The sequence below is a fragment of the Schistocerca cancellata genome, chromosome 4 (assembly GCF_023864275.1).
Source record: "Schistocerca cancellata isolate TAMUIC-IGC-003103 chromosome 4, iqSchCanc2.1, whole genome shotgun sequence".
In the NCBI taxonomy this organism is placed as follows: Eukaryota; Metazoa; Arthropoda; class Insecta; order Orthoptera; family Acrididae; genus Schistocerca; species Schistocerca cancellata.
The window spans coordinates 872040089-872064551 of record NC_064629.1 but is presented as its reverse complement, the minus strand read 5'-3'; the positions used below and the strand labels follow the sequence as shown (position 1 = coordinate 872064551).

General features: G+C 40.6%; 1 protein-coding gene across 1 annotated transcript in view; it reads right to left on the bottom strand.

Annotated features, from left to right (window-relative positions):
- LOC126184483 (dynein axonemal heavy chain 5) overlaps nucleotides 1-24463 on the bottom strand; it is a 976026-nt gene that overhangs the window by 738461 nt on the left and 213102 nt on the right. Inside the window, exon 16 of the mRNA XM_049926874.1 lies at nucleotides 5774-5955. Within this exon, the coding sequence (XP_049782831.1) occupies nucleotides 5774-5955 (182 nt within the window). The remainder of the gene's footprint in view (nucleotides 1-5773; nucleotides 5956-24463) is intronic.

Sequence of the window (24463 nt, the reverse complement as noted above, 5' to 3'; positions counted from 1 at the left end):
TAACATATCACATTTCAAAGGACATCTATAAACAATATTTAATTCGATTTATCTGTACGAAAACGTACAAAAGACTAATAGTGTCTGTTCAGTGGGGCAGCCTGCCTTAAACGTAACACAAGTTTTGCAGGCAAACGGCTCTAGTGCATGTTAATTCGCCAAATATAACATATTTACAATATAGTTTGGGTATAAAATCATTATTTTTATACAAAAACTTAAAAGAATAACAGAATGTATCCTGGACTAATGTTACGTTGTGAGTGATGTAACAGCGCCGCCTATGGGTTAAAGTTGATTTTGCTTAAGGCTGCCTCGCTCAATTATGGTACGCGCTTGAACCTAGAAATCTGATGAAATAATGTATATCGATATCGTTTTAAATGTTTACAACTATTTGCTTAGTGTAAAATTGCCTTTATTTGCTCTCATTATTCGTATCTGACAGCTTTTGGTAATGAAATTGGCCAAAAGCGCAAAGTTATATGCTTTACGTAAATAAAAAGCGATCAAGACGGTACACTGTACTAATTATATTTTATGAAAAAGATGCTTAGACTATCTGTGTCTCAGTTTTTTACATTTTACTGATACGTGTGTCAGAACCAAAGCTCAATCGTCAGCGCTGTAAACAGGCAATGGTAAGTTAAGCTCCTCTTTGGTCTTAATTAGAAATATCTGGCAGAATATGGAATTCACAACAAATCATTTAAAAGGACATCGATACACAGTATCTCATCAGTTATTTACGTTAAGAGCACCCACCGTAATCCAGTGACCCAGCCTGTCTTAAATGAAATACATCTGTAACGGATAGGTGGTGCTGGAGCAGTATTGTTTTCATGTTAAATCACACAGAACGTCACACAGGTCCATAAATAACATGAGAAGTGGTCGCCATTCTGTATTTCACCATTTTATTCTCTGTGTGTCTTTTCTGTATATGTCACTTGTTAATGGTACGAGACAACTGAACAGTACTCGGTATTCTCTTAATCCTGTAGCTTTCCTTGAATAAGCTACACAAATACGCTGATTCGGGTCATAATGATGCGAGTGGAAATTAACGACGTAAACTAATAAAGTACGAAAAAGTTTTATAATTTGAAATTTAAGTTCTGTTTGCAACAAAATAAACAAATTGTCAGCATACAAGTAAGCAACAGAATTTATCATATACAAACAAAAGTTATATTTTTATGGTACACTTAGAAGAAACTGGCTCTCAAAGGGGTGTGGTGCAATGGAGTTTTTACTCAGTTTGAAGATGAACAAAACAGAAAATTTTCATCTAATTTACAATGAAAATCACAGTAACAGTAATTCGTAGAGTGTCAGTTTCTTGTTGTAAGAATGAATAGGGTATTATTTGACACAAAATAAGTATTACAGTATAAGCAGATAATAGACATATCAATGATGTACAAAAAACAAATGTTTCTAGCACATATTTTGAAATTTAACAAAGCAGAAACTGTTAAGAACAGGAAGAACTAGAATGGCTGTAACTTACAAATTATTTGCTACATCAATTTATCAATAGAGAGAACTTACTAAATGTCACCATTTGGGGAGTGGTATATAACGCGAATTTTACAAACATGTATTTTACCAGTCGAGAGATTCGTAAGGGTTTCCTTGCTACAACTTGATGAACAGAATTTGCCTCTGGCACGTTTCGATTTTCGATTTTCGCTAATGAAGGATCGGATCGAAGAATTTTCTGTTTGTATTCCTTAAGCTGTGTGGCCGCTATTTGTTCATTTCATGACAGCTTTCTTCTATCTTCAATAAAAGGGTAAATAAGAGTCTTCAAAGTTCCTCAGGAAATATTCTTGTTTTGTAAAGAATACTTGTTTTCCTCCCTGAATAGATTTCTCTCCGTAGTAAAAAAGCGTTTTAGGCATAGATATTTATCATTGACCAACTGTTGATCTTTCTCTTGCATTTGTAAGTACCAATAAGCTGATCCAACGTATTTACTGCTCCCTAAGTTGCATAGTAGTCCACTAACATTTTTCGTTTATTGCCTTCTCTGTTGCTTATTTCCTTTTGTTTCTGCATTGTGCTGATAAAGACAACATTTCAAAAACAACAAACAAAGATATGCGTTGTTATATAAAAGAACACTTAGCACGTAACTCAGACGAGTAGATGTAAAATTCTATCACCGGTAATTTTACATGTGGTGAATTTTTGAATATCCGAGTCAGAGCCTTCGTGTATTATCCTACTACTTTATAATGACTCATCTTGCCTGTGATCACAAGTGTAATACATTAAGGTATAACATGGGTGAGAAAACCCTTTTTTTCAACTGCGCTTTAAGCTACGCCGAATTTGATAGAGAAAAAATGCATTAAGTTTCGAGAGCTTATGTTTCAATGCATAAACGTTATGGAAAAATAAACTAATTTATGGTTCATATTGACACGAAGGTACCAACAGAGTTAAAGTGTTATTTGCGTTTCATCAGGATTTCTTCAGGCATCTGCCTTTCACCTAAAAAAGATTTATGTGGCTTCTCCTCCTTAAATTGCTCTGCATGAAAACTTGTCGATTTTTGACATTTGTGACAGAACCCTGTGAGTGTTCTGTGGTAGTTTCGCCTATATACGCACATTATACGTTAACTGCTTACAGGTAGGGAATGAAGCCAATCATTGCATCAAGCAGAGCCCTCATGTATAATCCAACAATTTTATAATGACTCATCTCGCCTGTGGAGTAATGTTAAGTCCACGGATAGCCTCACAGGATTTATGCCTGCAAGTGTGGGAGAGAAGGAGTAAAGGATGGGTTGACATCATACAAGACATCAGTTCATTCGAAGAAGCCATGCGGAAACGTGCTTTAATAATACAAGGTGTGGTTTTGAACAACTGACATATAATTTCTTATGCGGACTGATAGTAGTTTATTTTCAGTTAATTGTCATATTGCTCGTAAAATAGGGTCGTATGACATTATCGGCTGTGAGGTCCCTTGGAGTATGTTCAGCAGACCAGCTGTTAACGTTTCCCTTCTTCGCTCAGAATGACACCTTCACTTCGGACAGTGTGAGAGCGTGCGAGGGCATCCTGATTCCTCACGTCACCTCTCCTCCAGTCCATAGTACCGTTTACTACAAGTAGTTTTATTTTTACATATATGTCAATATCCAAAGTTGTCAGATAACTTTCGGAGAATAAGACAGTGTGAAAACGAAGACTCTCGAAAATTGCAAGGAATTCTAAAAATTTCGAGCTGTGATTAGCACAGGATACTTTGCAGTTTTTCGACCACGTGGAAGAGATGCACGTCCTGGCCACCTGCAGAAAACATTCCAGCCAGGTAAAGGCCCACAGTCACCGGACGACCATACTGCCAATAACTAATCCGATACAGTACGCGAGTTCACAGGCAGAACCGATAAACTACAGGTAGTTAAGTAACGCACAACAGAAACAGAAAAGCCCTGCGCTAAGAAAGAAATAGCAGAAAAACTGACTTTCCCAAATGTAGGCGGAAACGACTAAAAGAAATAGCATGACCCTAGTGTTCAGACGTGTGTTCTCAATCCAGGTACTAACTGACAATGGTAATTTTACATCGTTTAAATTACGAGGTTGTAAAGGTGTCCCGAGTTTGTTGCTGTTACAGCTATTAAATGAATTGTGTGAGACAGGCACTTCTCAAATTTTCGGACAAATGATTTTCATATGATACGTTTCTCTGAATTAAAATTTCTTGTATGTTATGCTAGAGTAATTTATTAGGCACTGACATAAACAAATACTAAACTACCAGGCATCCGAGGCGTGTTAAAATTGGATGTAACGGCAAGTCACAGACAGACAGACAGACACACACACACACACACACACACACACACACACACACACACACTCACACAAACACAAACCGATGCATTAGTCGAAAAACCCTGATGGTTAGTCACACAATAGTTCAATAAATACACTACCGGCCGTTAAAATTGCTACATCGAGAAGAAATGCAGTTGATAAACGGGTATTCATTGGACAAATACATTATGCTAGAACTCACATGTGATTACATTTTCACGCAATTTGTGTGCATAGATCCTGAGAAATTAGTACCCAAAACAACCACCTCTGGCCGTAATAACGGCGTTGATACGCCTGGGCATTGAGTCAAACAGAGCTTGTATGGCATGTAAAGGTACAGCTGCCCATGCACCTTCAACACGATGCCACACTTCATCAAGAGTAGTGACTGGCGTATTGTGACGATCCAGTTGCTCGGCCACCATTGAACAGACGTTTTAAGTTGGTGAGAGAGCTGGAGAATGTGCTGGCCAGGGCAGAAGTCGAACACTTTCTGTATCCAGAAAGGCCCGTACCGTGCCTGCAACATGAGGTCGTGGATTATCGTGCTGAAATGTAGGGTTTCGCAGGGATCGAATGAGGGGTAGAGCCACGGGTCGTAACACATCTGAAATGTAACGTCCACTGTTGAAAGTGCCGTCAAATGCGAACAAGAGGTGACCGAGCCTTGTAACCCATGGCACCCCATACCATTATGCCGGGTGATACGCCAGTAAGGCGATGACGAATACACGCTTCCAATGTGCGTTCACCGCGATGTCGCCAAACACGGATGCGACCATAATGATGCTGTAAACAGAACCTGGATTCATCCGAAAAAATGACGTTATGCCATTCGTGCACCCAGGTTCGTCGTTGAGTACACCATCGCAGGCGCTCCTGTCTGTGATGGAGTGTCAAGGGTAACCGCAGCCATGGTCTCCGAGCTGACAGTCCATGCTGCTGCAAACGTCGTCGAACTGTTCGTGCAGATGGTTGTTGTCTTGCAAACATCCCCATCTGTTGACTCAGGGATCGAGACGTGGCTGCACGATCCGTTACAGCCATGCGGATAAGATGCCTATCATCTCGACTGCTAGTGATACGAGGCCGTTGGGATCCAGCACGGCGTTCCATATTACCCTCCTGAACCCACCGATTCCATATTCTGCTAACAGTCATTGGATCTCAACCAACGCAAGCAGCAATGTCGCGATACGATAAACCGCAATCGCGATAGGCTACAATCCGACTTTTATCAAAGTCGGAAACGTGATGGTACTCATTTCTCCTCCTTACACGAGGCATCACAACAACGTTTGACCAGGCAACGCCGGTCAACTGCTGTTTGTGTATGAGAAGTCGGTTGGAAACTTTCCTCATGTCAGCACGTTGTAGGTGTCGCCACCGGCGCCATCTTGTGTGAATGCTCTGAAAAGCTAATCATTTGCATATCACAGCATCTTTTTCCTGTCGGTTAAATTTCGCGTCTGTAGCACGTCATCTTCGTGGTGTAGCATTTTTAATGGCCAGTAGTGGATGAACTCTATATCTTTCTAATTTTATTACTTCTTCATACATTAATTGTTAATTTAAACATTTACGTTTCCTAATTAATTTTAAGTTTCCTAGTGTTCAAAGGTGCAACATCGCTGAAATACTGTGAAAACAAATAATGTTAATATTATGTATGAGTACAATTAAATATTGTCAAAATACAACCTGTGTCTTAGTCACTAGGTGGCAGATCATTTGTAAATGGTAGGAAATAAAATAAAATGAATCACATGTTCTTATTATACGAAAAACTAACAGGTTAACTCCGAGTCGAGCGCCACTGCACAATTGTGCCTTAGATACCTGGGATAGGAAGACGGGCACTTATTGTCTTCCGATAATTCAGTATTAATACAGTATGTATAAAAGGAAATGACAGTGGTACTGACGTTCTGGTTCATCCAGGCGTCGATGGTTTCCGCCTCGTAGGCGAGCTGCGCGGCGGCGACGTGCCCGTGCCTACGCACCAGGTCTGCCGTGGCCGCCATGCCGCGCAGCACGACGTGCGACGACGCGCTGCGCACCAGCTCCCACAGGTACGAGTACAGCGACCGCACCCACGCGATGCGCCCTGCGCACAAACGCGCCAGTCGCCACATCTGCAACGTACTCCAAGTCAGCGTCTTGCCTTAACGAGAACCGTTCCTTTCGATTTGGTTTCGTGACTCTCGGAAACTCACATAGAACAGGAATTGAGGGACCTAGTGGCAGAGGAAACCATACCGGGCATGGGTAAATCAGAGAAAAAAACACGAATTTATTGGAAATTGTTTTTAGGAAGAAATATAATGTGCTAAAGTGTACTTACAGTGTGTCGCGGTTCTTCCGTTGTCTACTGCTGCTGGCGATTCGTTTTCGTTGTTTGTAGCCAATCCGGTGACATTACGCGGTAACCGATGAGCATCACTATTTGCAATGCGAATTGTGTCAGACATAGGGGATATAAAAATGAAAAATCTGGCATACTATGCTTACTTTCATTCCATAATGTCATATGGGACTATTTTTTGGGGTAATTCATCAAGCCAAGCTAAAGTTTTCCGGGCACAAAAACGTGCAGTAAGAGTTATATGTGGTGTGAACTCAAGAACATCCTGCAGAGGCCTCTTTAGGGAACTAGGGATACTAACTACTGCTTCCCAATATATTTATTCTTTAATGAAATTTGTCATTAAAAATATCACTTCTTCAAACCAGCAGCTCAATTCATGGAATCAATACTAGAAATAAGAATAATCTTCACAAGGATTTAAAGTCACTTAGTCTTGTAGAAAAAGGTGTGCATTATTCAGGAACACACATTATCAATAACTTGCCAGCAGCCATAAAAAGCTTAACAACCAGTGAAATTCAGTTTAAGAGAGCTTATTGGTGGCCAACTCCTTCTACTCCATTGATGAATTTCTCAGTAGAACCAATTGATTTATATATATATATATATATATATATATATATATATATATATATATATATAAAGTACAATATAACTTCTGCACATTCTCACTGCAGTAATGTGTTCATTGTAAATAAGTATTATAGTAGTTGTATTACACGTTTATTACCTTATAAATAAATAAAAAAACATTTTTTTTTATTTTAAATTCAGTGCATTAGTATTTGTAAAATGATTCTTTCATATAGTGTTCATTAAAAAATGACGATCATTCCACTTGGGACCTGTGGAATGGTACATTAGCTTATTTGTTTGAGTTGTAAATATTTGTCATGTATTGTTGTTTTTCTGACATGTTCTACATGCTGGAGGACCTCCTCACTGCGGATCAATTGGAATGAAAGTAAATCTAATCCAATATTATAATCTCGGCTGCCTCACATATATCGCTATTTTTTCCGAATATGTCGCGATTTCCGAGGTTGTGGTTTGATTGGGACCTAATAGCATACACTATGGGATCAAAAGAATCCGGACATCTCCTAAAAATATGTTTTTTCATATTAGGTGCATTGTGCTGCCACTTACTGCCAGGTACTCCATATCAGCGACCTCAGTAGTCATTAGACATCGTGAGAGAGCAGAATGGGGCGCTCTGCGGAACTCAACGGACTTCGAACGTGGTCAGGTGATTTGGTGTCACTTGTGTCATACGTCTGTACACAAGATTTTCACACTCCTAAACAACCCTAGGTGGCTCTGAGCACTATGGGACTTAACTTCTAAGATCATCAGTCCCCTAGAACTTAGAACTACTTAAACCTAACTAACCTAAGGACATCACACACATCCATGCCCGAGGCAGGATTCGAACCTGCGACAGTAGCGGTCGCGCGGTTCCAGACTGTAGCGCCTAGAACCGCTCGGCCACACCGGCCGGCCACCCCTAGGTCCACTGTTTCCAATGTGATAGTGAAGTGGAAACGTGAAGGGACACGTACAGCACAAAAGCGTACAGGCCGACCTCGTGTGTTGACTCGTCTGTTGGCTGTGTAATAGGGAGACATCTATCCAGACCATCACACAGGAATTGCAAACTGCATCAGGATCCACTACAAGTACTATGACAGTTAGGCGGCAGGTGGAAAACTTGGATTTCATGGTCGAACGGCTGCTCATAAACCACACATCACGCCGGTAAATGCCAAACGACGCCTCGCTTGGGCGGTTGAACAGTGGAAAAACGTTGTTTCGAGTGACAAATCACGGTACACAATTTGGAGATCCGATGGCAGGGTGTGGGTATGGCGAATGTCCGGTGAACGTCATCTGCCTGCGCATGTAGTGCCACGTTGTTGTTTTGCGTGGCACTATCACAGCACAGACCTACATTGATGTTCTAAACACCTTCTTGCTTCCCAGTGTTGAAGAGCAATTCGAGGATGGCGACTGCATCTTTCAACACGATCGAGCACCTGTTCGTAATGCACGGCCTGTGGCGGAGTGGTTACACGACGATAACATCCATGTAATGGATTGGCCTGCTCAGAGTCCTGACCTGAATCCTATAGAACACCTTTGGGATGTTTTGGAACGCCGACTTCGTGCCAGGCCTCACAGACTAACATCGATACCTCTCCTCAGTGCAGTACTCCGTGATGAATGGGCTGCCTTTCCCCAAGAAACCTTCCAGCACTTGACTGAACGTACGCCTGCGACAGTGGAAGCTGTCATCAAGGCTATGGCTGGGCCAACACCATACTGAATTCCAGCAATACCGATGGAGAGCGCCACGAACCTGTAGGTTATTTTCAGCCAGGTGACCGGATACTTTTGCTCACATAGTGTATGTGGTTGTCACAAATATTTCTCTCTTTTTTCCGATCATGTCACGATTTCTGAGGATGTGGTTGGGGTTTGACCTAATAGCACGGGTTGAATTGCTGCGAGTGAAACGACCAGTAATGAAATTTATAATCTTTTTCACAGCAAATATTTGGTTTTATTTCTCCGAATATGGCGCGATTTCTGAGATTGTGGTTAGGGTGGGACCTAATAACCACCTTCAATTGCTACTAATGACATAAAATACCGGCTAACTCTTTTACAAACCATACGAAATTGCAAACAAGCAATGTCACTGGCTACCCACAACCGGCTCACTTTGCATCGTGTTCACCCCCAATCATACATCATGCAAACCGTTATCAACAGCAGCACTCAGCGCGAAAAGCTGCTCCGTTCTGTTAGTGTTCTTTTACTAAATATTATATTTTGAAACTTTTGTTTAGTTCATTATATTATCCACAAAAAGAATGGTTCAAATGGCTCTGAGCACTATGGGACTCAACTGCTGTGGTCATAAGTCCCCTAGAACTTAGAACTACTTAAACCTAACTAACCTAAGGAAATCACACACATCCATGCCCGAGGCAGGATTCGAACCTGCGACCGTAGCGGTCGTGCGGTTCCAGACTGTAGCGCCTTTAACCGCTCGGCCACTCCTATATTATCCACATATTATACACGACTCTAGAATATGATAATTGAAAAGCGCTTACTTTTTTTACTTGCGTGTGAAACGAAACGGAAATTTAGTATTTAAAACGGAAATCAGTGTCAGAAGTGAATAGCCCAGAGAAAATTATTAGAGTTAATGAAAATAATATGTCCAGTATAAACATTCTCCAGCACATTCACTGGAATCTACACTGTTAAAATGTCATAAAACGGCTGGTAAACTGGTCCCATGAAATATATCAAAGACCGCAGACGTCTAGGTTCCAACTCAGAAAACCGCTTTCTTTTGGAAAGAACGAACATAGCTCAGCATAAGAGCACGAGCTGAAATTAGGCTTAGCTGCACGTCTGTTACACACACGACTAGCAGCTTGGATGGGAGTAGGAATGTGTTTTTTCGTTCTTTTTTCGTTCTTTTTCAACGCACCGTTTATTAAGAATGAGTTGTGTGTGCTCACGACATTTGGTTCTCCTTGACAACTGGCATGAAGGTTTCTTTTGTAAACCCAATACTCTTTTTACAGTAGAATAGAGCTACACTGTTTAAATGAACATTCAAATAGTTATCTGGAAATACCATCGGCAGTTGCAGCTTATAGTAGCATCTTCCGTAGTGTGGCACGAGCTTATTGGAGTAGATTTGCCAGTCTGGAACTCAAAATATCGATAGTCCGTGATGGCTTACAAGACTTGCAAAAATTTTATTGCAGGAAGAGTCTAATATTCTAAGGAACAGATGCTAGTTAAGAGCGTAATATAGGTTTCACTTGCCTCGACGTGCTTTCCACGTGCAAGATTCAGCAGAACGCCCTTTGTGTATCGATACATGTTACTTCCAGCTAGCTTTGAAAGACGTAAAATATACGGGAAAGAGTTGACTATTTGCATGGGACTGGTTATCGTCGATGATAGTGTCACTGTGGTTTCCTCTGTTACTCGTTTTCGTCCAAAATTACAGAAAAATATATAAAAAATTTACTAAAAGATACGGACGTATGTGAGTCAAGACAAAAATTAATAATGTTGATAACAGAATAAAAACAATTAGGAATATTGTGGAATGACGGACAGGACAACCATTCGCGTACGAATCCGGGAAGGGGTATCAGTGATACTGTCAGGTAGTTGCGGAGTATTGATGTAGATGCGATGTAAATCAAAATCTCGTCTAGTATCGATAGAATTTCTAACAGAATTCTTAAGAGCTCTCCTGACTCAATAAGTGAATCTTTATATATACCTTGTTACCACAAGCTGTGATTTTTGTAGTTTTCTATATTTTGCATAATAGCTGTTTTTGTTTCACAGTTTGTCATCTGCAACTATAGAGAACATCGCATCTTGTAAACAGTGACGCAGTGAAAGTTTGAAAGTGCAATTGTCACAGTGAACCTAATGGGGAAAGCAGAAAAAGCAGCTGTAAACATATTGCGCACGCACACACACACACACACACACACACACACACACACATAAGCTTAAACACAGAATAAAGTAATGTTAGCCATAACATTCCTAGTCATAGATTTTTGTGTAAATAACATTCTGCATAAAGTTGTCTACAGATGCAGATGACAGACTGTGAAATAAAAACAGCTATAACACAAAATATAGAAAACCACAAGAATCACAGCACAGCAGATGGTAACAAAGTACAAATAAAAAAAATTGTCTGTTTTCAGATTTCTGAATAATTATCTTAAAGACTGATATTTATGTACGTACAGATAGCAAATAGAATTTTTTCTGTTATTTAATAAAAAGAAAATAAATTACCACATGCCTGGGTAAAAGGAAGAAACAAATGGTTAAGCTTATCCCTTACGGACGTTTTAGAAGCCGTGACTGCTTATTCAATGTAAGTACATTGTCACATAGCCTGCACCCAGCTATGTGCCTTAAATAGCTATGTACGAGTAACTTCTGGAAAACCGTCTGAAGATGAGCCAGAAAACGTTCGAAAACCGGTTTACGGAATTAATAAATAAATATTTCGAAAAGTGAGCGGTTGCAGTTTTACGTATTTACAGAAACAAATGTATTTGCTCAAGGGGGAACTTATCCAAAAGCAAACTGATTTGCGAGCAAACACGGAAACAAGTGTGGTCTTCAACCACCGTTATACCTCTCTATACGGTTAAAGGCGCTACAGTCTGGAACCGCGTGGCCGCTACGGTCGCAGGTTCGAATCTTGCCTCGGGCATGGATGTGTGTGATGTCCTTAGGTTAGTTAGGTTTAAGTAGTTCTAAGTTCTAGGGGACTGATGACCTTAGAAGTTTAGTCCCATAGTGCTCAGAGCCATTTGAACCATTTAAGTAAAAACAATTGAAATGTTATTTCGCAATGTCTGTTCCAGAAGGGTTGCTCAACTGAGAATATCATCTATACATTTACTCTCCACATATTACGAAGCTTAAATAACATAACGTTACCGGTTGCTATTTTTGTGACCAGTCAAAAGTTTTTGATTGTGTTCATTATAATATGTTTCTGGAAAAGCTTATTTGTTATAGATTTAATGTTCTTTCAGGCAACTGGTTTTAATCATTTTTAACCAAAATAATGAAGTAGTGGTGTTGAATAATTCTGAAAGGAGAGACAACAATAGTGACTAGGAATACACCACGAATTGAAGTCTGCATTGTTCAATGTCGGGGTCTCTCCTACGCTTCACATATGTGAACGATCTTACAGTAAACGTTCACCAAACAAAACTGGCATTTTTATAGATGACACCAGTATTGTAATAAACCTGGTTAGAGAGTCAGCAACAGAATATAGTGTTCATTATGATTTTAAATGGTCAGTAACTTATTCTCTGCGAATGTGCTTTTCCCTAATTTCGAAGAGATCACGTATTTATTTCTGTATAACAAATAGGATAATACCAAGAACATTAATATAAGATCAAGAGTCAGTACAAAGAGTAGAACACACAAAATCTGGGTGTACGTATTGATGAAAATTTTAACTGGAGAAAGCTGTTATTTTATTTATTTAACCTCATCAGTTTAGGGCATTCAGTTCCTCACATACACCAGACCAGGATTTTGCAGAAACACTTTTTACGTTTTAATTACTCAATGAAAGACAACAATTGAAATACGATAAATAATAACAAACGGCGTTAATAAATTAAAAATATTGCTGCTGCTACTGTTGGTAGCAACAACAACAACAATATTGATAGTAGCAGATACAAAAAGTATTTATAGTTGTACAAAACTGATATTTAGTGAGTTCTTAGAGAGAGAAATTTAAATAGATGCACCAAGAAAGGGCTTATGGAAATAAGAAAATTCTGGATTGAAATAACAGTACTTAGTTGTTACGGGGTAATCGGTGAGTAGAAGACAAAGTATATATGTCATTAACTGTCTTTTGAAGCTGGAAATGCTATTTAGTTTCTCATATAGTGAGGGAGCTCATTCCATAGTCGGCTTCCAACTACTGAAAAGTGCGACCCTCTAAAAACTCTCCGCTAAACAAGTAATTTATTAAATCGTTTGACACCCTAGAAGTGGAATTTGAGATCAACATCGGATTTCTTAAAATGCCTTTGGTTCGAAAAATAACTAGAGGGCGACCGCCATACAGCGCAAAACAGTTCCTTCTTTAAATTAACGTTTAACAAGCTTGTTTGAGTGGCCATCATCCGCAGAAAGCACAGAAATATTTGTTTTGTAAGTGAAAATCGCCTTGTTTTGCTGCAATGTATTTTATTCCTCCTAGACGCGTTTCCCCTTTTATTTTAAGCTTTCTTCGTCTGAGAGAAATAAAATACAATGCAGCTCGTAAAGGTGGTTTTTATTTACAAAACAAATTTATCAAGTTTATTTGCAGAGCTTGTTAACTGGAGCATATAATAAACGCTATGTGGAGTAAATATGTTTAATTAAACTGGACGACACTGTAGTTTATAGTTTCACAACAAATTGTTTGTAAAAAAAATGCGAGTCCTTCTTCGGCCAGAAATGCAAACTGACAGCCAGTGCTTTCGATACATCATTAATGTCCCACTAAATGAAAAACTTAGTTCATTTTTTACATTTATTACTTCTATTACGACACACCAGAAGAAAACGTTAGAATTTACAACACAAAATGCTTCTCGAAGACATCTGAGTCCCACACTGACTTTTCTCTCAAAATTGTTTCGAATTTGCATCTGTATACCATCCACAAGCTAAGAACAAGAACTTGTCTCTACTGTTATCACGCGAAGTTTCAAGTCAAGCATCTCCCGGCACGAAATGTTCGTTTCCGCATCTACTAGAACGAAGTGTCAGCACAACTATCTCCGAGGACGAATCCTTTTTTTATCGCCAAACAGCAACTCACGTCCAACTCTTCCATCCTGTGTGTTCTCCCGCTGCTACAGCTACCTACTTTTTAATCCCGGCCTTCCAGATGCACCATCACTAGTGACGTATTTTAACACAATACAAAATTTGCAACTTCCGAACGTATTGGCCGATATATGTAAATAATATGTTTATGAAACGTGCTAAAACGATGTAATGTTAAAGCAGTAGTTTGCATCATCGTTATTTGTATTTTGGCATCTAGCAAAATAAACAAGAAGACATCACAGATCTAACTTATCCCTAAGATAAAAAGTATGGTACCACTGCTTATTTATTTTATCTGTACCATAACTAGACCTTTACGCAAGAATTCTTCACAGGTTTTACTTTTACGAAATTAAATGGGATAAAGGTAATGAGGTTCCTGAATTTGCATTCTATGGTGGGTTTTCACATGTTATTCTACGAATATGAGAAGAATTCCCATTTCTCGGGTGTTAATTAGGAATATTATCAATGAATTGTTTTCTGTAATTATGTCCAGGCTTATGGTCCAACAAAAGCAGCGAATTGTTTTCTGCAAATGGTAAAAAGACGCTTCGGATGCAATACTGAAAATTATTCTCTCCCTTTTTTCCAGATTTTGTTATGTCGATTACGCAAGACGTATGCAAGTAAACAGTCCTCTTCCTTAATTTTTGGTCGTAATTTGCCCTGATGTTCCTGAAGATAGAGAAAGCCGCGGAAACGGTAACACACCGACCCTTATAATTGCACTGTTGCATATGAAAGTGTCAGAACTCTCATCGACTGCACAAGCGACTCTGTATTACTTTCGTTCGAAATGCGAAATCTGACTGACTCGTTTTATACGCAGTTTTCAGTGGCTAACAAGTAGCTTCGTATTCACGTCTGCTACGAATTTCTCTATAGTATTACCTATTAATGACATCTCCTCTTCATGCTTAATTGAGGTAAGCTACGTAATTTTGCGACTGCCTTTTCAGTATAATTTCCAGAATCTGTTTAACTAGGTCGCAGAAGACTGGAAATCAATAATGCTCATCTCACTTGCAATTAAGAGCACCCAATCTCCTATTTCTCCCTTGGTAATGGTGCATTGACCCTCGCATATCTAAATCCTTCGAGTAGTTTTTCTTTCACACTTCTGCGAGTTTCATTTTGGTGCATATTTTGTACTTTATGTAAATCTTTCTTCCATTTATACAATTTGTGTTCAGATTTAACGAAACTAAACCGGCTTTGTACATTATTTAAGTTGAAGCGTTTTGTGCAGACTTACTTTAACGTAAATATTTACAGCCTTTTATTTCTGACTGAAAACTATTACCCTTCATGTTTGCTTTCGGCTAGGACTTTAACTAGCACAAAAATGAACGTTCGAACCACAATTCAAGGAATCTTCGCAGTTATTTCCTGTTTATTACGGTGTTTCCACACTTTGCAACGAAATGTTGATATCATTGTAACGAATTTACAAGGAATTAACTAATAAATAACACATATATAGGTCTTCAGCAGAAGTAGGTAATTTAGATTGCATAACGGTACCACATTCTTCATATTTCATGTATGCAAGGTTCAAAATATTAACTGGATTCCACATTACTGTGAAACTCGGAAACATTTACGAAGACAGATGCTATTAGCAAGCATATATCAAGAAAACACAAATAAAATTAATTCAGTTTATCTCCATTATTAACCACACAGAAATACCCCAAAGGCAACTACTAATTATTATGGATATTAAATTAGTTGTAAATTGGAGGTAATGTTAACTGTGAACAGTTGTGTCAGACTGAAACCGCTCTACCGCTACGGTCCCAGGCTCGAATCCTGCCTCGGGCATGGATGTGTGTGATGTCCTTAGGTTAGTTAGGTTTAAGTAGTTCTAAGTTCTAGGGGACTGATGACCTCAAATGCTAAGTCCCATAGTGCTCCGAGCCATTTGAATTGTGTCAGAAAAATGTTAACTGAAACTGAAACTCGCTTTACAAATTACTGTGTTATCTGTTTGACGTCAACCAAGGCCATGAACTACCGTGTTGCGCGTGCACTGCCTGCCACAGCTATAGTAGGGATGTACAGTTCTCCAGCCGCATGTAGAATTACGAATTTAGCAGTTTTCATTATTTTTTTCAAAAAGTATTTGCAGTGTGTCTTAGCAAGTAAAATTTTGAGATGGTGTTCCTTCGGTGTATTCTTCCTGGATAAAAAAATTTCAGATCAGGTTTCAAAATGTCGGATTGGTCAGTTCCCTTGTGCGATAACATCTCTTCTCTTGCTGGAACTCCGCAGCGCACTCAGATCTGAGTTGGACATGGGTGAAGGGCCACTTGTGTACAGGGTTGTGTTGTGGTGGTGGATCGTGGTGAGGATGCAGGCTGATGGCAGCTCAGATAAACAACACCAAATTTCGTATGTTTCACTAAAACTTTTGCGACTACTCATGTAGTCTCATGTTGCAGCAGCCACGCCTTTCTCTCAGCAGGTGATGGGGGCGGTGTGTGGTGCTCAGTGACGCCTAGCTGTTACTCAGAAGGCCATAACGTCTGCATCCATGAATGCTGACACCAGAAACTCACTCCGTGACAGCCAGAATGCTTGCAGGGAATGACAAACTCTGGTGTTGTATCTCACCCCAGCAGGTGGCAGTGTGTGACGTCAAGCATCCAGTACCAGTGCAGAAGGGTGAAAAGCTGTACTGCCCTGGAGCCCTATCTGTATCCTTCATACCGATCGGCATGGTCAGTTAGACTCGGTAGTGACGTCATTTTCGGTAAGTTAGCCGAAATCGCTCTTCTGTAAGCTTCTGAGGTCTGTTAGCGATCCGTCCTGCCGCCGATTTTCCGACAACTTTACTGAGAGATGGTTAGGTTTCGGTATAGCCACCTTTTCGGTTTAGTGTGATTTATTTACATCTATAATTTGTTATTTTAGAAATATTTAGTGGTTTTCATTTCCTATTTAGAGATTATTTTACTGAAGAATCAATAGGGCGCTTCTGGGTGAAAAGTCAGTTCATAATAGACTGTTTTCCTTTGTTAGAAATATGGTTTGCATTGTGGTTGCTGTGAATGCTTATAACACCAAAAAACATTTTTTGCCAATATTCTCACAAAATACCTGTTACTTTTATGTAATTCAGGGTTTAAGAAATATTAAATTTCAAGACGTCAGCTCTGCTTATGTGTTAGCTGTTATGAGTGTTAGCTGAAATTACTAGTGACTTTGTGTACTTCTTCCTGCAAACGGTTTAGTTATTGATTATCTAAATGCATTTACAACTTTGAAATAACAATGGAAAGGAATTTTGCGAAGCCTGATAGTGTAAATCTTCCAAAATTTCATGCATTTACGGCTTACGCCGACATAGTTCTGCAACTAAGTCAGCCTGCATCCCTCTCCATCAAATAGAGCGCCTGCTATGTGTTGCGCCGGCCGCGGTGGTCTAGCGGTTCTGGCGCTGCAGTCCGGAACCGCGGGACTGTTACGGTCGCAGGTTCGAATCCTGCCTCGGGCATGGGTGTGTGTGATGTCCTTAGGTTAGTTAGGTTTAAGTAGTTCTAAGTTCTAGGGGACTTATGACCTAAGATGTTGAGTCCCATAGTGCTCAGAGCCATTTTTTTGCTATGTGTTGGTTGCTCTGTCCCGTGCTACACGTCGTAGGTACATATCCCTCCGGGTACAAATCTTTTTATCCTCTTCGTGTTTGTAAAACATTCTGAGGCTTGGTTATTAGTGAAAGTATTTTTCTGCAATAGTCGTCGTTATTTACATGTAAGAGCGCGCTTTCTCAGTAATGACCATCTTCGATTTCGTAACTTCTGTATTTTTAAGAAACGAAACATGAAATTCCTATGCATGAAATAACCGACAGTGACGTTTATATTTTTTTCTTGTCAAAAATAATTCACCAGTTTTTTTTTCAAATACATAGCGATCACCGAGTGTGTGGCTAGGCAAGAATCTAAGAGCACAACTTAAATTACTGCGAATCAAACTAGCAACAATCATGTTTATACTCTTGCTTGTCACAAATATTTATCTGCAATCGAACCCTGAACAACAGCAGACAGATGAAAGCTCATCGCCATAATATTTTTAAACTATACCACCACGTGTGTGTACTACACACCGTTCCTAACTCATTGTCTGAAAATTAAAACTCAAAACAAGATGTCAATGTGAATGAGAATAAAATGACATAATATAGAATTTATGACAATTTCCAGAACACAGTCAAACATCCTATCGTTACTATGCATACATGGCAACTCGTGATCAGGGAATTTGTAAATATTTCTACGCATTTCAGCTGAGAATCATGGAAGTGGACATGGTACACATGTTACTGTTAAGAAGGAGGCAAGAGCAAGGAAGGTAGGCACGTCAGCTTGAGGGAATGTGGCACCATGGAATATGGCTACGTAATCTGTGGGACAAGATGAGAAGATGAACCCCTTTGAAATTCCCATGTGCTACTACGTACTCTAAACACACTTTCCGGTACTGTGATGAATAGTGTGCCTGTTTCAGCTGCTAGCTGCTTCAAGTTCATGGTGCTGTGTGGACTGCAGTTTGAATGTGCGGATCTGTGGCTGCTTGCTTTTAATTGGTTAGTGCGAGGAGAACCGACAGCAGCACCTTGGTTCGCTAGAACCATGTGGCATCGTTTTCGAAATGCTTACAGAATAACGTTGGGGCTCTCCTTTGATAACCATGCCACTAGGTGCGCTCGCCTACTGAACCGATCGACAGAGCAACCAAAAGATATAGAATAGGGCCCCTGATCTATCTGCTGCTCTGCACAGCAGGGGTCTGGCTGCTGCTGGAGTGAGCCTGGAAGTGGTCCACCAGAGGAGGGGCACCAATTCTAGGAAGGCAGCAGACTGAGAAAATGACCGCTCATTGCAAAGTTCTACATCTATATTTACATGGTTACTCTGCAATTCACACTTCAGTGCCTGGCAGAGGGTTTATCGAACCATTTTCATACTACTTCTCTACCATTCCACTCTCGAATGGCGCGTGGGAAAAAGGATCACCTAAATCTTTCCGTTCGAGCTGATTTCTTTTATTTTATTACGATGATCATTTCTCCCTACATAGGTTGGTGTCAACAAAATATTTTCGCATTAGGAAGAGAAAGTTGGTTATTGAAATTTCGTAAATAGATCTCGCCGCAAAGAAAATCCCTAATGCGCGATAACATGAAACGAGCTGCCCTTCTTTGCACTTTTTCGATGTCCTCCGTCAATCCTACCTGGTAAGGATCCCACATCGCACAGCAATATTCCAGCAGAGGACGGACAAGTATAATGTAGGCTGTCTCTTTTGTGGGTTTGTCACATCTTCTAAGTGTTCTTCCCCACAATATTATCTATGTGGTCATTCCAATTTAAGTTGCTCGTAATTGTAATACCTAGGTATTTAGTCGAATTGACAGCCCTGAGATTTGTGCGATTTATCGAATACCCAAAATTTATCGGGTTTCTTTTAGTACCCATGTGGATGACCTCGCACTTTTCTTTGTTTAGTGCCAATTTCCACTTTTCGCACCATACAGAAATTCCTTTTAGATAATTTTGTAATTGGAATTGATCGTCTGATGATTTTACTAGACGGTAAATTACAGTGTCATCTGCAAACAATCTAAGGAGGCTGCTCAGATTATTACCTAGATCATTTATGTGTATCAGGAACAACAGAGGGCCTTAGACACTACCTTTCGGAACGCCAGATATCACTTCTGTTCTACTCGATGATTTACCGTCTATCACTACGAACTGTGACTTCTCTGAGAGGAAATGACGAATCAAGTCACCCACATACTCCATATGCACGCAATTTGATTAGTAGACGCTTGTGAGGAACGGTATCAAAAGCCTTCTGTAAATCTAAGAATATGGGATCGATCTGAAATCCCTTGTTGACAGCACTCATTACTTCTTGTGTTGCATAAGAACGATATTTTCTGAATCCGTGTTGCTTATGTATCAATAAGTAATTTTCTTCAAGATGATTCATAATGTTCGAGTACGGTAAGTTTGTGCAAAAAATCAGTCAGCTCCCATGCAACGCTTTTTTGTGTCGCCACGTCCGTCGTGGAGACCCGAAATCATGGCGACTACATGCTGCTCCATACTGCTCTGGTGCTTGGTGTAGTCCACTCGTCACGGTAGGTACCGCCAGACTACTAATATATCTGCCAAAATGGATTGTTTTTTATGGGTTAGAGCCTCTTGTTGTGCTGATAAACTGTTTCCAGCCACGTTGTGAACAATAAATCCATGTCCCAGCTATACAGAAACTGGTGGCCTGTCCATCGAGAGCCAAGTCTTTCTGCTGCCTTGGTAGGATTGCGGTGCTTGGACTGGCCTGTCCCACAATGCACAAACAGCCCTGTTACTGTAAGCGCCATACCGACACCTTAACACCCGCTAGCTATTTATGGCTCCTCCAGTTGCTGTGGTTGAGCTGCTGATTTCTGCTGCATTACTCAAAATATAGAGGCGGCACTGAAGAGTGAGTCATCGCATGTTCACTCCCATCAGAAAGCTACAAAACTGTCCAGCAAGTAGATTTTAAACTTTGGGTGAATTGTCCTTACTTCAAACATTTCCAGGTGCAATGCTGTCATCTCACAAAGGGACTTAGAAAATGTGGTTGAATGATGGAGTGAATCATCATCATCATCATCATCATCATCATCATCATCATTTAAGACTGATTATGCCTTTCAGCGTTCAGTCTGGAGCATAGCCCCCCTTATACAGTTCCTCCATGATCCCCTATTCAGTGCTAACATTGGTGCCTCTTCTGATGTTAAACCTATTACTTCAAAATCATTCTTAACCGAATCCAGGTACCTTCTCCTCGGTCTGCCCCGACTCCTCCTACCCTCTACTGCTGAATCCATGAATCTCTTGGGTAACCTTGCTTCTCCCATGCGTGTAACATGACCCCACCATCTAAGCCTGTTCGCCCTGACTGCTACATCTATAGAGTTCATTCCCAGTTTTTCTTTGATATCCTCATTGTGGACACCCTCCTGCCATTGTTCTCATCTACTAGTACCTGCAATCATCCTAGCTACTTTCATATCCGTAACCTCAACCTTGTTGATAAGGTAACCTGAATCCACCCAGCTTTCGCTCCCATACAACAAAGTTGGTCGAAAGATCGAACGGTGCACAGATAACTTAGTCTTGGTACTGACTTCCTTCTTGCAGAAGAGAGTAGATCGTAGCTGAGCGCTCACTGCATTAGCTTTGTTACACCTCGCTTCCAGTTCTTTCACTATGTTGCCATCCTGTGAGAATATGCATCCTAAGTAGTTGAAACCGTCCACCTGTTCTAACTTTGTTCCTCCTATTTGGCACTCAATCCGTTTATATTTCTTTCCCACTGACATTACTTTCGTTTTGGAGATGCTAATCTTCATACCATAGTCCTTACATTTCTGATCTAGCTCTGAAATATTACTTTGCAAACTTTCAATCGAATCTGCCATCACAACTAAGTCATCCGCATATGCAAGACTCCTTATTTTGTGTTCACATATCTTAATCTCACCCAGCCAGTCTATTGTTTTCAACATATGATCCATAAATAATATGAACAACAGTGAAGACAGGCTACAGCCTTGTCTTACCCCTGAAACTACTCTGAATCATGAACTCAATTTACCGTCAACTCTAACTGCTGCCTGACTATCCATGTAAAGACCTTTAATTGCTTGCAAAAGTTTGCCTCCTATTCCATAATCTTGTAGAACAGACAATAACTTCCTCCTAGGAACCCGGTCATATGCCTTTTATAGATCTATAAAGCATAGATACAATTCCCTGTTCCACTCATAACACATCTCCATTATTTGCCGTAAGCTAAAGATCTGGTCCTGACAACCTCTAAGAGGCCTAAACCCACACTGATTTTCATCCAATTGGTCCTCAACTAATACTCGCACTTTCCTTTCAACAATACCTGAGAAGATTTTACCCACAACGCTGATTAAAGAGATACCTCTGTAGTTGTTACAATCTTTTCTGTTTCCATGTTTAAAGATTGGTGTGATTACTGCTTTTGTCCAGTCTGATGTAACCTGTCCCGACTCCCAGGCCATTTCAATTATCCTGTGTAGCCATTTAAGACCTGACATTCCACTGTATTTGATGAGTTCCGACTTAATTTCATCCACCCCAGCCGCTTTATTGCACTGCAATCTATTGACCATTTTTTCCACTTCCTCAAATGTGATCCTATTTCCATCATCATTCCTATCCCATTCTACCTCGAAATCTGAAACATTACTGATCGTATTTTCACCTACATTAGGCAACTCTTCAAAATATTCCCTCCATTTGCCCAAGGCATCCACAGGATCCACCAGCAGTTTTCCTGACCCGTCCAAAATGCTTGTCATTTCCTTCTTACCTCCCTTTCGAAGACTGCTAATTACACTCCAGAATGGTTTTCCAGCAGCTTGACCCATAGTCTCCAACCTGTTTCCAAAGTCTTCCCACGATTTCTTCTTGGATGCTGGGTTCTGGTATGTAGCCATTTTTGATACGCCTTCTTTTTCCTTTTACAGGCTGCCTTGACTGTATCATTCCACCAAGCTGTTTGCTTCATCCTACTTTTACACACTACTGTTCCAAGACATTCTTTAGCCACTTCTAGTACTGTGTCCCTGTACCTTGTCCATTCCTTTTCCAATGACTGTAATTGACTACATTCAACTAACTGGTACCTTTCTGAGATCGCTGTTATGTACTTGTGCCTGATTTCCTTATCCTGAAGTTTCTCCACTCTTATCCTCCTACATATGGATCTGACCTCCTGCACTTTCGGCCTCACAATCCCAATTTCACTGCAGATTAAATAATGATCAGTGTCATCAAAGAATCCCCTGAATACACGTGTGTCCCTCACAGCCTTCCTGAATTCCTGATCTGTTATTATATAGTCAATGACAGATCTGGTTCCCCTGCCTTCCCAAGTATACCGGTGAATGTTCGTATGTTTAAAAAAGGAGTTTGTGATTACTAAGCCCATACTCGCACAGAAATCCAAGAGTTGTTTCCCGTTCCTGTTGGCCTCCATATCCTCTCCAAATTTACCCATAACCTTTTCATACCCTTCTGTTCGATTTCCAATCCTGGCGTTAAAATCACCCATGAGCAGAACATTGTCCTTGTCCTTTACTCTAACAACTACATCACTGAGTGCGTCATAAAAACTATCCACCTTATCTTGATCTGTCCCTTCACAATGCGAATATACTGATACAATCCTAATTTTCTTGCTAGACACTGTCAAATCTATCCAAATCAGTCGTTCGTTTACATACCTTATTGCAACTACGCTGGGTTCCATTTCTATCCTGATGTAAAGCCCTACACCCCATTGTGCTATTCCTGCTTTGACTCCTGACAGGTAGACCTTGTATTCTCCCACTTCCTCTTCTTTCTCACCCCTTACCCGAATGTCACTAACAGCTAAAACGTCCAGCCCCACCTTACTTGCAGCCTCTGCCAGCTCTACCTTCTTCCCAGAGTAGCCCCCATTCATATTAATAGTTTCCCATCTCATTACCATTTGTTTGCCAAGTCGTATCTTAGGTGTCCCTGGTTTGTCAGTTAGAGGTGGGACTCCGTCACCTCCAAAGGTCCGAGGCATTTTGCTCTGATTGTTGCCAGCATCATATTTAAAGTACCAGGGAAGCAGGTTGCTAGCCTTACTTGCGCCGAGTCCCACTGGGTTTTACCCCTAACGGCTGAGGGACTAACCGGTGGATTTGGTAGTCTTTGCCGTATGAGCACAAAGGTGACCACGACTCAGAATATGTCCGAAATGCCCAGCCTTATTCCAAAGTAACTGGTATCCCGACTGTCGGGACCACTTACTTGGCCACTCATACGTTGCCCGTGGTTCATGAACTAGGACACGACTACAGGAACTCACACCATGAACCATGAATGATGGAGTGAACAGTAAGAATTTTAGTCTGATGGGAAGTAGAGTTTCTGCTGTGTTGTTCAGACATGAGCTTTAAGATCAAGGAGAGGGATGAGAGAATACATACATTTGTAAGTTTCTAGAAGAGACTGAATGCGTGGAAATCTCTGCGCTTGTCTGGACGTTGTCAGGATAATTCTGCATAATTAAGTGGAATATTAGAAAAAATACGAACTTCATAGGTACAGCATAAGCAGGTGTTCAGCATCAGTTACAAGTACTGTGAGCTTTCGTGAGAAAGACTTCACAGAATAACAACGTTATAATAATAAATTGGAAATACCTGCCTCGGTACAAGTTTGTTTCCCATTTGAACAGTTCTCGGGTATCCGAACGGGTAGCGTCGTAATTTCTCCACAATATTTCGGCAGACGTACATATGGCCATCTTCAGGTGGTTCCTGACGAATGCTGTGCTGTTCCTCTCGGCGCCCTATATATACTAGCCATTACCCCCTCCACAGTTCCTCTCCTGGTGTCTTTGGTGCGGCCGGCGCGGTGGCTACGGGAGGTGGTGGGGGAAGCGGCGCCTGGGTCTGAACTCGGGTCTGCACTCTCCCTGCTGCCGCCGTCGGGGGCGGTCCTCGATCTCTGGGACCGCATCTTTCTCTCCAGGCTGAGTGCAGGGTTCCAAGCCTGACTAAGTTGAAGGCCGCTGTCTTTATTAATTAGATCGTCCTGCAGGTGGATTTCGACGGCCTCTTTAGTAACGCAGTCCTAGAAGTAGGAGGATTGACAGAGTATTTTTGTTTTTTCATAGTCCATAGTATGGCCAGTCTTTATACAATGGTCAGCCACGGCTGATTTAGTGG